The following is a 13,022-nucleotide window of genomic DNA, read 5'->3' on the forward strand; positions in this document are numbered from 1 at the left end:
AAGGAAGTTCAGTGTGTGAAACACAACCTCATCTAAAGAATAAGAGGAAGTGCATGAATATCAGGATTGCTGATCAAATTCCTTCACTTTGATTCATTTGCCAAGAATGTAATGTGGAATTAAAATGGATCTACATGGAATTATTTTATTGATGAGCAAGAATGGTCATCTTTCTGGATTGCTTCAAGTGGAAACATGAACATTAATGTTTCACCTGTCCTTTCAAACTACATTTTAAAACTTTGAGACTCCTCACAAAAATGTTTTTTTCATTTTAATACTTGACCTTAAAAAACTTAGCTTGATACTTATTTTCACAAGTAGAAATACCCGGAAAGGGTTAAGTCATCATAAACACTTTAAGAGATTTGTTTTCAACAGGCATTTGCTCAAACTATGGATAATCCTTTTCAAAGATTTGAGGACCATAGCAATTATGATAAATTATGGTAATTGAGATGTAAAATATTTAACAATAAAGTGCTAGTGGGAATGATCAATCAAACAAATCAAAACTATGTAAGAGAGGTGAATTCACTCAATTAACAAAAGGGAACACATATCAAGTTTGCAGTACCCCTCGTGCACTTAGAAAACGTTGGGTTCAAATTTCACTCCATGATCCAAACTCAAAAATGTAGGCTGACATTCCAATGTAGAGGAAGTGCTACATTATTAGAGATGGCATTTGATCTCAAGTAGGCTTCATGGATCTTCTGAATTTATTCTGGTGCAAGTGGTTATCCATGGTGTCCTGACTGTTATTTATCCCCTAATTACAAAAATAGTGAATCTGGTAATTAACATCAATTTTTTGGGAAAGATTGGCTGTCCGTTTACATCAGTGACAACACCACAAAGTATGTTATGGCCTGTAAAGAGATTTGAGGAATTCTGAAGTTATAAAAGGCACAATGTGCTTGCTTGCTTTTTGTGGCAGAGAAGGAAGCCATTCAACCCATTATGTCCATGCTAACACAAAGCGGAAAAATACACACAATAAATCAAAATATGCTCCTGCCTGGGCAACCCATTAATTGGCAAAGATGGAAAAGCCATGAAGATTCATGTAGATTACTATCGACTGCGCTTAAAATAACTTCAAGTTCAAAAACATGGCTAGTTACATGCTAGGATACATCTCATAAGAATTTTAACATTCATTATTAAGGAAACATTTGGAATATCAAAATGATTTTGGCGATGGCTGCCCTGCCGGCAGTCTGTTTGTTTTTCATTCTTTTTGTTATTTTTTAGTGTGTTAAAAGTTTGTTTTAATGTTCTTCGTTTTTTTATGTGGGGGAAGGGGAGAGGGGATCGGGGGAAACTTTTTTTCAAGTTCTTACCTTGCCGGAGATGTGATTAATTTTCGGATCACATTCTCCGGGCACTCTGCGGCCTTCCATTGATGGAGCTGGAAGCCTCCTCGGACTGACTTTGAGCCCTATTGCGGGGTGCGGACTTAACATCTGAGCTAATCCCTTACCTGGGATTGCTCCCACCGCGGACTTTACCATCAAGAGCTCGCAGTTGGGAGAGCCTAGTCGGGAAGCTCCTACGTCGCGGAAGGTTCGACCAGCCCCAACGCAAGGTTCGATCGTCCAGCGCGGGGGAGCTGACATCCCCCCCGATGCGGGAGCTGATCGCCTCGACGCGGAGGGCCCAAATGCCGCCGGCTACGGGAGTCAAGATCGTCCCGTCAACGGGGGCTCGAGTCCCACGACCGAGGAAGAACTAAGGGAAGGACTTGAACTTTATTTCGCCTTCCATCACAGTGAGGAATTTGTAGGAGTCACTGTGGTGGATGTGCATGTTAAAATGTGTTTTTGAGCGATCTGTTGCTTTTAATTGTATGACTGACCTGGCCAATGAAATTCCTCGTATGTTGCAAAACATACTTGGCGAATAAAGTGTGATTCTGATTCTGATTTTGTTTAGTTTCAGTTCAGAGATAGAGCATGAAATCAGGCCTATCAGTCCACGCCACTCATCAATACCCATTTACACTAGTTCCATCTTAACCCACTTTCTCACCCACTCCTACACATTAGGAGTGACTTTACAGAGGTCAATTAACTAACACATCAACACGTCTTTGGGATGTTGGATGAAACTGGAACAATGAGACTTGAACCCACAAGGTCACAGGGATTACGTACAAACTCCGCACAGACAGCACCCAAGGTCAACATAAAATCTGGGTCTCTGTCACTACGAGGCAGCGGTTCTACCAGTTGCGCCACTGTGCCACAAGTTAAACCTCAAGTTTAAAAAGATTCAACAAAATTGATTTCCAGATTCAATTGCGGAAGGGATCTTATCTGGAACTGACAATCTATTCTTAAACAGATGCTTCAACACTTTTCTTCAAATAATTTAATTTGATAGAAACATATTTACTTTTAGGCTTAGGACTCATAACTGATTTTGCATGTGAAGATCCACCTGGGTAGCTGAATTTAGAAGAACTGGGCAAAGAAGAGCACAAGTGAAAAGATAGAGCATGCCTAATTTTCCAACTGTAACAAATCAAATGCAGGCTTTTATATATCTGCGCATCTATTCTAGTTTTGCATGCAAGCAAGTCTAGTAAAAGCAATATCTGATGTGGCAATATTATATATAGAAACAAAAATTAAACGTGCCTTCATTTCACTGGAACAAATTTGCAAGAAAGTGAAGTATCATAACATGGTATCATGGGGTAGAGCATCTAATTTCAATAGAAAGAACATAGTGCATGTATTCACTGAAGCTTGCAATACCTTCACACCCCCACTTCCCTGTACCTGCCAGAAGATGAAGTGTTCTCGAATGATGGTTTTCACCGCCTCATTGCTCCAAACATCTCGATTCAAGCACTGACAGGCAAAGTCTTGCACGTTCTGAATATTTACCATCAACCACTTGTTCTGCAGCTGCCCTGACTCTTTTGCCTGTCCAAAGAGAAAAGAACAAAATGTATTGGAATATTCTAATTTCCGAATATAATAAAGCATCAAGTCATCGATTGCATTGGAGCTTGCATATTTTAAACAAACAAATGCATTATATAGAATTATTACAGAAAATGTAAAACAATAATAACACCCACAGAATCTCTGGTACATCTACCTCTGGTACCTTTAAATTACCATCGAATCATGCCTCCTAGGAGAACGACCCAAGGCAGAATTGACATGATATCCTAATAGAAGCTGCATTGTCCACAATCTGTTTTGAGACTGAAGGACAATGAGCAAAAGGGAGCATGACCACATGCACCAGAGAGCAAGACTCATGCACCAGAGCATGCATCAAGATTTTGTGCAAATCGTGCAAAGAATGCCTTGACTATTCTATCTGCTAATTGTACTTCTTTCTTTGTGGTTGTGAATGTTCAGCATTGTTAATGAAATTGGAATCCAATTACTATTGGGTCAATTATCCTCTAATTGCCGCTTACTTCCTGAAATCACTATCAAATGTTTACACATGGTCAATGTAGCTTCCAACAAATATTATAAATAAATTATCTGCTGAAGCAATGCGGGCGGCCTTTTGATAATTTTATGCAGAAACCAGAAAATATCAATTAATTAATTTGGAAATCAAGTATTAACCAGTTCATTTTAAATGCAAAGAAGCATATATAAGGCAATCTGGATGTCCTAAGTATTAGTAAAGCTTCAATTGGAACAAATCTCGGTCAACAAAAGAACCAAAGAAACAAGAACCAGCTTTGGCTACATCAAAACTATTGCTACTCAGATCTTACTGACACCCTTTATTGCTCCCAATGGGGAACTCCTTTTGGCAATCAACTACTCAGCCCAGTAAAGATGCCAGAGCACAAAATCTCATACGTGTTACCTGGAACCTGCTCCACAGCGGATTTCACAGTAAACAGCACTGGCAATATTTTCAAAAAGAATGCAACACACAAACTCTCTTTGAATTCCATACCACCTCACTGATATTTCTTAATGTAATGCTGTAGAGTGAGTGACAGTTGGAGCACATGGGCAGTTTGCCCCAAAGTCCATTTCCCTGGCTTTTTAGTGGTTTAGTTTAGAGATACAGTGCAGAGACAGGCCCTTTGGCCCACAGAATCCACGTCGACCAGTGATCCCCACATATTAACACTATCCTACGCCCACTAGGGACAATTTTTACATTTACCAAGCCAATTAACCTACATACCTGTACGTCTTTGGAGTGTGGGAGGAAATCGAAGATCTCGGAGAAAATCCACGCAGGTCAAGGGGAGAACGTACAAACTCCGTACAGGCAGCACCCGTAGTCGGGAACGAACCCGGGTCTCCGGCGCTGCATTCGCTGTTAGGCAGCAACTTTACCGCTGCGCCACCATGCCTTTCCTCATGTACCAGTTTACAAAGTAATGCCTTCCTTAGACCAAATTATGTTACTTAGTTACGTTAATTTGACATCTTAGCTGACATTACAAATCCAGGACCATCGCTGTAACTTTATTTGATGGTTTGTGTTGTATCATTTCCATGCAAAGTAGTCTTCATCTTGTCAATCATTCTTTTACAGAAATAAATCTGCAGTTTCTAGTTGCATGATCCAAGTCTGCTTTGGAAAATATCAACAGGGAATTACCACCCTCACAACAGCTATTTGCTGTTTACAATTAATTGTGCACTAAATGACTGCATTTTTTTTCATTGGATAACTCATTTATCCATTTTGGTACTCAAGTATGTCCTGCAAATTACACCTTGCATATCAATAATTTTAATCAATGTAGCAAGAATTGCATTTTCTAAACTACATTGATCCTAACCTTGGATATTTTTTCAAACAGATGGGAAATCTGTAAGACAGACACGCAAGATGTAAAGCCAGTATGTGCCTGGAACTAGAGGTTAGCATTAGACAATTGGAGATAGACAATAACAAATCCAAGTTACAGAAAACTGGATGGAAAGAAAATAAAGTAATGCAGGGAGCTACAAAAGGTCTGTGTGCGTAACATAATAATGAGCTAAAATAGGAAACAATGGGAGAGGATGCAGCAAGGAGAAAACACTAGAAAATGGGTAACATGATGAGAGGATGACCAACATAATAAATTCAATCACTCTTAATTGTCAAGACACCCAAAAGTACTTCACAAACAAAGGAGGTAAGTTTTGGTCATGTTCGTAGGTTACACAGGCAGTGCCCATATCTGCAATGAACAATTTTGGAACTAATCTTGATTAACAAATTAGATTACTTAGCAACCTCAGATCAAGGGAATCTCTGGAGAAAAGTGACTACAATATGATGGAATTTCACATTTCATCCAAGAACCACATCAGTTCAGAAACTAGATGAACTTGAATAAAGCCAACTAACTAGACTTGATCGTTAAAGGGGGCAAGGTAGATCTAGAAATACGATGAGGTTTGCAAATACAATGTTTAGTCCTACCTCTCAGACAGCCAATTTGTTAGAGCACTCTAAGTCGTCTAGTACAAACATTCACGGATACTTTCACTGGTGTGTGACTTCTGCTTACTGGGCTGTGTACGTGGCACAAACCCGTTCTTCAAGCTGCTGCATTCTACCATGCTGGGAACCTGATGCAAATGCCCGCCTTCTGCTGATACTCTCCCATGGCTTGGCATAGAAAGACTGTCTGTTGCGGGCTGTTTGGGGCAAGTGTTGTGGCCACTCAGTTGAAATGTGGGTCTCAGGACTGCATCATGGCATATAAAGATAATGCTAGCTGTAGCTTGAGGTTTAGCAGCACATGTTCTGTGGTGATAAAGACAGGCGACTGAGCATGTTATCGTAACAGAGGGGGAGACGGCTGCTTCTGTCACGTCCAAAGGGTAATGAGAGAAGCCGTAGGATCTCTCAACACATGCATTAGCCACTACGTCCCCAGCTGAGGCTTCCACTAACAATGCCAGCTTGGGGGTAGGACGAGCCCCACATCTAAGCGCAGGACAGCCACACTTTTGGCATCAGCTCATCCAACATGGGCCCCACAGGTAGGCTCTCCACAAATCACAGAGGCTTTCATTTTTAGATTTGTCCCAAGTTCCCAGCTTATCAGCACTGTCAATAATGCAGTTCTATATATGTAATGCTATATATGACACTGAATGGTCCCATTTTAGTACTGACCCCGACAGCATTCTCCCTCCTGGTAATACATTCTGAGCACTACTGAGGTGGTGATGCATTTAAACAATAGCATACATATTTCACAATGGAATATACAGCCATTCAGTAAAAATAATCAATGGCTAATTCAAAGTTATAGATAGATCTGATTAGAAGATACTATAAGAGATTGCAGATGCTAGAATCTGGAGCATAAAAAAACCCAAACTGCTAGTGGAATTCAGTGCGTCAAGCAGCACAAGAAACTATAACATGCAGAAGATACCATTATATTACCGAGAATAACAAACCTGAAATTCGGAGACTTATCGGTCTCAAATGATGACAAAAACAGAAGCAACATTTTTAAGTGATGGAAGAGCTTCTACAACCATGTAAAAAGGGAGTAAAAAATGTGGTCCAAACAATAAAGACTGTTTGAATTGAGGAATAAAGAAATTGCTCAGGCATAAAATATTTTGCTAGCATTTTATTGAACGCAAAATCCAATAAAGCACCGAACTCATCATTGCCAATGAGATAGTACAGGAGAAATTGAGAGGACTAAAAGGTTAAATCTTTCGGATAGTTTGCACCCCAGGATTCTCACGCTGGCCCTACATAATGCATACATTAGTAATTACCTGCTAGCTTTTCCCAGATGTGGAATAGTGCCAAAGTAGCAATTGTAATATCGCTGTTCAGGACAGGAAATTTTATAAATAGGGAACTGTAAATGTTAGTAAATTTGCAAATACGAGAAACAGTCATTTAGCTTGTCTGTGATGATTAAATAAAAGCTACCCAGTTACCACACTTGGTGTGTATCCTTGCAGGCAGTAAGCTCTGGCCCAGTGTAATTATGCAGAGTCAATGTTTACATGGTAAAACAGCATTCAGAAAACAATAGGCAATAGCAAATAGGTGCAGGAGTAGACCATTCGGCCCTTCGAGCCAGCACCGCCATTCAATGTGATCATCCTCAATCACTACCCTGTTCCTGCCTTCTCCCCATATCCCCTGACTCCGCTATCTTTAAGACCCCCTATCTAGCTCGCTCTTGAAAGTATCCAGAAAACTGGCCTCCACCGCCCTCCGATGTAGAGAATTCCACAGACTCACAACTCTGTGTGAAAAAGTGTTTCCTCATCTCCGTTCTAAATGGCTTACCCCTTATTCTTCAACTGTGGCCCCTGGTTCTGGACTCCCCCAACATCGGGAACATGTTTCCTGCCTCTAGCGTGTCCAAACCCTTAATAATCTTATATGTTTCAATAAGCTCCCCTCTCATCCTTCTAAACTCCAGAGTATACAAGCCCAGCCGCTCCATTCTCTCAGCATATGACAGTCCCGCTATCCGGGAATTAACCTTGTAAACCTATGCTGCACTCCCTCAATAGCAATAATGTCCTTCCTCAAATTAGGGGACCAAAACTGCACACAATACTCCAGGTGTGGTCTCACAACTGCAGAAGGACCTCTTTGCTCCTATATTCCATTCCTCTTGTTATAAAGGCCAAAATGCCATTTGCTTTCTTCACTGCCTGGTGTACCTGCATGCTTACTTTCATTGACTGATGAACAAGGACCCCCAGATCACGTTGTACTTCCCCTTTTCCCAACTTGACATCATTTAGATAATAATCTGCCTTCCTGTTTTTGCTACCAAAGTGGATAACCTCACATTTATCCACATTAAACTGCATATGCCATGCATCTGCCCACTCATCCAACCTGTCCCAGTCACCCTGCATCCTCACAGCATCCTCCTCACAGTTCACACTGCCACCCAGCTTTGTGTCATCTGCAAATTTACTAATGTTACTTTGAATCCCTTTATCTAAATCATTGATGTATGTTGTAAATAGCTGCGGTCCCAGCACCGAGCCTTGCGGTACCCCACTAGTCACTGCCTGCCATTCTGAAAGGGACCCGTTAATCCCTACTCTTTGTTTCCTGTCTGCCAACCAATTTTCTACCCCCAATACCATGTGCCCTAATTTTGCCCACTGATCTCCTATGTGGGACCTTATCAAGTGCTTTCTGAAAGTCCAGGTACACTTGATCCACTGGCTCTCCCTTGTCCATTTTCCAAGTTACATCCTCAAAAAATTCCAGAAGATTAGTCAACCATGATTTCCCCTTCGTAAATCCATGCTGACTCGGACCAATCCTGTTACTGCTATCCAAATGTGCCGCTATTTCATCTTTTATGATTGACTCCAGCATCTTCCCCACCACCGATGTCAGGCTAACTGGTCTATAATTCCCTGTTTTTTCTCTCTCGCCTTTCTTAAAACAATTGCATGTATGTTATGCAAAGAAAATAAGGAAGAGCCAGAGTTTCAAAAGGCATTGGAAAAGATATATCACATAAAAATTAAGTATTTAAAAGGTTGAACAATAGTCTGGAGTAGATAGAACCCATATTAATATCTTTGACAAAATGAATCTAATGTGCAGCATGTAACATTGATTTAAATAAAGCTAGATATTAATGTGTCCTGTGAAGAGAATGCAGACCTTGCAAAAGTTATAATAGATTCAGTCAACAGTAAAGATGGGTCAGGTGCAATATTTACTAGTGAATGTCAGTGAACAGGTAGATTTTCTGTGTTCTTGAATTGCAGTTACGGCAAATAGTTTGCTTGCCTTTATTGCAAAGGATCACCACACAAAACCAAGGATCCCTTGGTGTATTTGTACATGCCCCTGGTGACATCTCTGGTTGCACAGAGTTTATCCTTCAAACTTAAATAAGGATATACCTGCCGATGCAATGGGAATTTACCAGATTGGTTCTTGGAATAAGGTGATGGCTTTTTAAAGAGCAAATGTTTAAAAGGGAATCAAGGGAGGTAGGGAAAATCTGGCAAAATAACTTCAGATAAATTGGATGAATACAATATGATAGAACTTTATTTATCCCAGAAGGGAAATTGATTTGCCAATAGTCATAAAAACATAAAATGCATGAAACATGAAATTAAAGTGACAAGTGGAAAGGCTTGGGGGATGTGCAAAGTTTGGGGAGGGGAGTCAGTCTCAGTCCACCCCGTGACAGAAGGGGGAGGAGTTGTAAAGTTATCCAATAGTAAATGCTAGTGTGAGCTTGAGGGGAAGTATGTTAAACTTTTTTTTTTAATTATTGCTAATTGTGTTCCACATCCAGACATTTTGTTCAAGTTTAGTGTGCACAGGGTTGAATTCCAATAGAATGTAGATGTGCTGGGGAAGTTAAGGCTGTTTAAAGCACCTGCATATTAAATTATGAAAGTATGGCAGATATAGCTCAGGGTGATTTCCTCAGAATATTGACAGAAGGATTACAACCAGGATAATCCTCTTGCTAGTCATGGCAATTTCACTAATGGGCTTCGATGATTGGATCTCATTTCCTTTCTTGTCCCATTAATTGTGAGGGAAAATCACTGTATGTAATAAGCATCCCTTTTCTAATTTCCCAATTTTAGTATGCTTTAGTATCCAATAATTGGTAACTGGATGTAAAAGAATGACAATAAATGAAAACGGCAAGCTTGTTTGCTTTGATCACGAGAAGGAATAGGCTCAGTCAGAAGCAAGAATATTGCAGACGTGTTTGCCTAAGAATGCACTTTGCAGAGTTCAGTGCATATTTCAACTGGGAAGTTAGAAAATGTGGACAGACAAAACAATTGAGAGAGACAAGACATGGTGGCAGGTAGTATTTTTCAAACTCTATGACCTAAATCTATATATTGGCATTATAAAGAGCAACTGCTTTTAATTACGTTCCTGCAGGAAAATCTAGACATTTCATATAGTAACTATAGTTACTGAACAATAGTAACTGAAACACTCCACTTTGCAGTATTCCATCACTCAAATATTATATACCATCTCATCACTATTAAAAGCAAAAAAGCTTCACATTTTAGACTTTTGCTCAGGTCACATAACACACCCCTAGCCAGAACTGGATGTTTCCTTGCAAGTAATGAGCAATTTACTAACATACCATTTTTCACTAGAAATGGTGCATGATGTGGGTCTTCCCAGAAAGGCAAAAATTAAAGACCATATTCAATTTACGTCGACGTTCAGCATGTGGACGATTAGTTCAGCGAGTACATTGGAAAAAGCTATAGAAATAAAAATATTTCTCCAGAATTTAACAGTTGTAAGTGCAGCAGCAGCGCTTGCTGCTAGTTCTGAAGAAATAGGCCCATAAATTTACTGATCCTCATGGCATGGATTTGACCTTTCTCAGTGTCAGATTCAGCCAGGCATCAAATTTAATGGGACTTTAAGCATCCAGCTCCAGTGATATGATCACTCCCAATCGGATAAAATGTTTCTTAAAGACAAACGAAAAAGGTATGCTTTTAAACTGTTTTAAATATCTACAGTGCACAAAAAGGATTGGAATATCTGATATAAAGACAGATGCTTAAATAAACTAGAAAATAAAATTAAATGTGAAGTTTTTAAATATTTAAGGAAGTTTCAAGCAACAGATAAATCCTTTTACAGCCAAATTTAGAATAAATAGCAGTTTTGATTCATCTCCACCCCTTGCAACAAGACGTTTTCAGGAAATATTTTAATATATGGTAAAAACAGTTCATAAACACTTGAAGATCTCATTGGACCACTAGCATCTGCAGCTTATAATAGGGATAATTCGAAAACCACATTCTGGGAAGAGGCAGGAATCAATTGATAGTAACTTTCCGATTTTTGCCTGTTGTGTACTCGAGAAATTGCTGTTAGAATTTCTCTTTTATTACAACGAGTATTGATAGTCACGTCATAATTTCCACTACAAAGTCTGGGTCAACATCACCTCCAGAATCCCTAATAAAGTTTTTCTATTCTTGTAATAGTTGCTCAAGATTATAATTCCATGCTATCCCTCACCGTTTCAAAGCTGCCTTTGTGCATTAGGTCTATGGGTGGTCTGAAGAGATCTGCCAGAGTGGTCAACTTCTTGTCCACTGGACCACCATTCCGCAGCTCCTGCTCCTGTCTGACTGTAAACATATCACCACACAGAGTTAGTACACACATTAATTAACTGCTCTTTTCACATCTGGACTACTCATACAGAATGGTTATCTTGATGTCATAAAGCTGCAAGGAAAAGCGATTCTTTTGCCACACAGAAATGTTTACAAAGTTCAAAATCTTTGTAGCATATTTGAACGGATTACTTAAAAACAAACACTTTTCTCATGTATAGTTTTCCAGATTTTTAATAAGCTTGAGTTCAGACTAAGAGAGAATCACTTTCTTCATGCCATTTTGTCATAATCAACATTTTATAATTTTTAAATAATTCCAGATGTGCAAAAAGGTCAATGACTATTTTTTTTAAAAACAGTACTTTGGGGTTAGAATATAGAATACACATGCACATTAGCATTAGGCATGAGCTAATTTCTCCTGTTAAACCAAGCCACCATTTTCTGCAGGCTTAACAGGAAATGCCGCCCTTTCTGCATCAAAATATGTTAATTCAACTTTTCTTGCTGTCTGATCATAAAGCAGATGGCTTTCCTTGCTACTGATGAACTAAATAGAAAAATAGATATTTAAGATAAACTCCAGACTATACACAGCAGAGTTATAGACTAAAGGATAAATAGCAGTTGCAAAATGGGAAAGGAGTAAGAAGGTCAATGCTTATAACAGCAAGAAATAAAAGGGAAAGAAGATTGTACGGTTGATCCCACAGCAGTTCGAACACAAGGCAATTTATTAACAATGCTGATTTCTGTACAGTTAACTCTGGCCTGTATTTTAATCTCAGAAATCGTTAAATACTGCCTTTAGATATGTCTACCAAGTTCAAAAGGTACACTGTAATTTTAAAAATATGGAAAGCAGCATGGCACCTGTGGAAACAAACAAAAAAGGCAAACTCTACAACCAGACTGAAGAATTGCATTGGGTAGAAATTCATTAATGGTCATGTGAATGAATTGCTATATAGAAACGCCTGCATGTTAAATTGATGAAATTACGATCATTTAACTCAATGGAAGCAAATTCTGACAGTAACATACATTGTCATGCTGTGAAAACAGAGAGGATGAGACGGAGTTTCTTCCCACAGGCCATCAGGACTGTAAACTCTTATCTCACCAGGGACTAATTTACTGTACTAATTTAGTGTTGTGTTGTGTCTTTTTTAAATTGCTGGGATTTTTTTGTAATATGTAAATACTGATTCTGTTCTATTCTGTTATGTAGTTTTTGCACAATCTGCAGGCGTTGCCACTTTCATTTCACTGCACATCTTGTGTGTGTATGTGACAAATAAACTTAACTTGACTTGACTACACCTAGAACATATAACCAAGGTTAATTTTCAACCCCAGTGGGACTAAATTTGGAATATTTAGACAATTAAATTGCATTAAGGAAAATAGAATTTAGATAAAATGTTATAATCTTTATATTTGTAATAAAAAATTTAAATTGAACCCCACGAATGTGAAATAAAATTTTCTGCAGCAGAAAGATTGTTTGGCAATAATTAATAGGCTACAAAATTTTACTTGAGCTTGAATGGTCCAACATTTTCTGGTATATTTAGTGAGCACCTATTGAGTAAACCCTCAACCACACCAATCATGTACTTGAAAGTTAAATGCTTTGGCATTGGACTGGTATAAAGAAAACAAGCAACTCAAACAACTTGTTCAATCGCACACATACAAATGCTTCCCAATTTTATTTTTAACAGCAGCAAGGGATGAAAATTGCACCACATTCCTTTGACTGAATTCAGGCCATTCAGTAACATGAAGTCATATAAAAAAAACAATTTGCAGATCGCTTCTGCTAAAAATTTGGAAGAATGTGAATCCAGCAGCATGGCTCAGTGTAAAGAGAAATGATTAGGGAACTTTTGAATAGCACACTGGATTTAA

The 13,022-nt window shown here is 38.9% G+C and overlaps 1 protein-coding gene across 5 annotated transcripts in view; it reads right to left on the reverse strand.

Annotated features, from left to right (window-relative positions):
- The window catches only part of ubxn7 (UBX domain protein 7), a 69,467-nt gene that overhangs the window by 23,299 nt on the left and 33,146 nt on the right, over positions 1–13,022 (reverse strand). For 3 of the 5 annotated variants that reach the window (XM_033031544.1, XM_033031542.1, XM_033031546.1), the window contains 2 exons: positions 11,005–11,117; positions 2,766–2,936 (listed from right to left, as the gene is read on the reverse strand). In XM_033031544.1, the coding sequence (XP_032887435.1) occupies positions 2,766–2,936; positions 11,005–11,117 (284 nt within the window). The remainder of the gene's footprint in view (positions 1–2,765; positions 2,937–11,004; positions 11,118–13,022) is intronic. The other 2 variants (XM_033031545.1, XM_033031543.1) reach the window with 1 other exon arrangement.

The sequence above is a fragment of the Amblyraja radiata genome, chromosome 13 (genome assembly GCF_010909765.2).
Source record: "Amblyraja radiata isolate CabotCenter1 chromosome 13, sAmbRad1.1.pri, whole genome shotgun sequence".
Taxonomy (NCBI): domain Eukaryota; kingdom Metazoa; phylum Chordata; class Chondrichthyes; order Rajiformes; family Rajidae; genus Amblyraja; species Amblyraja radiata.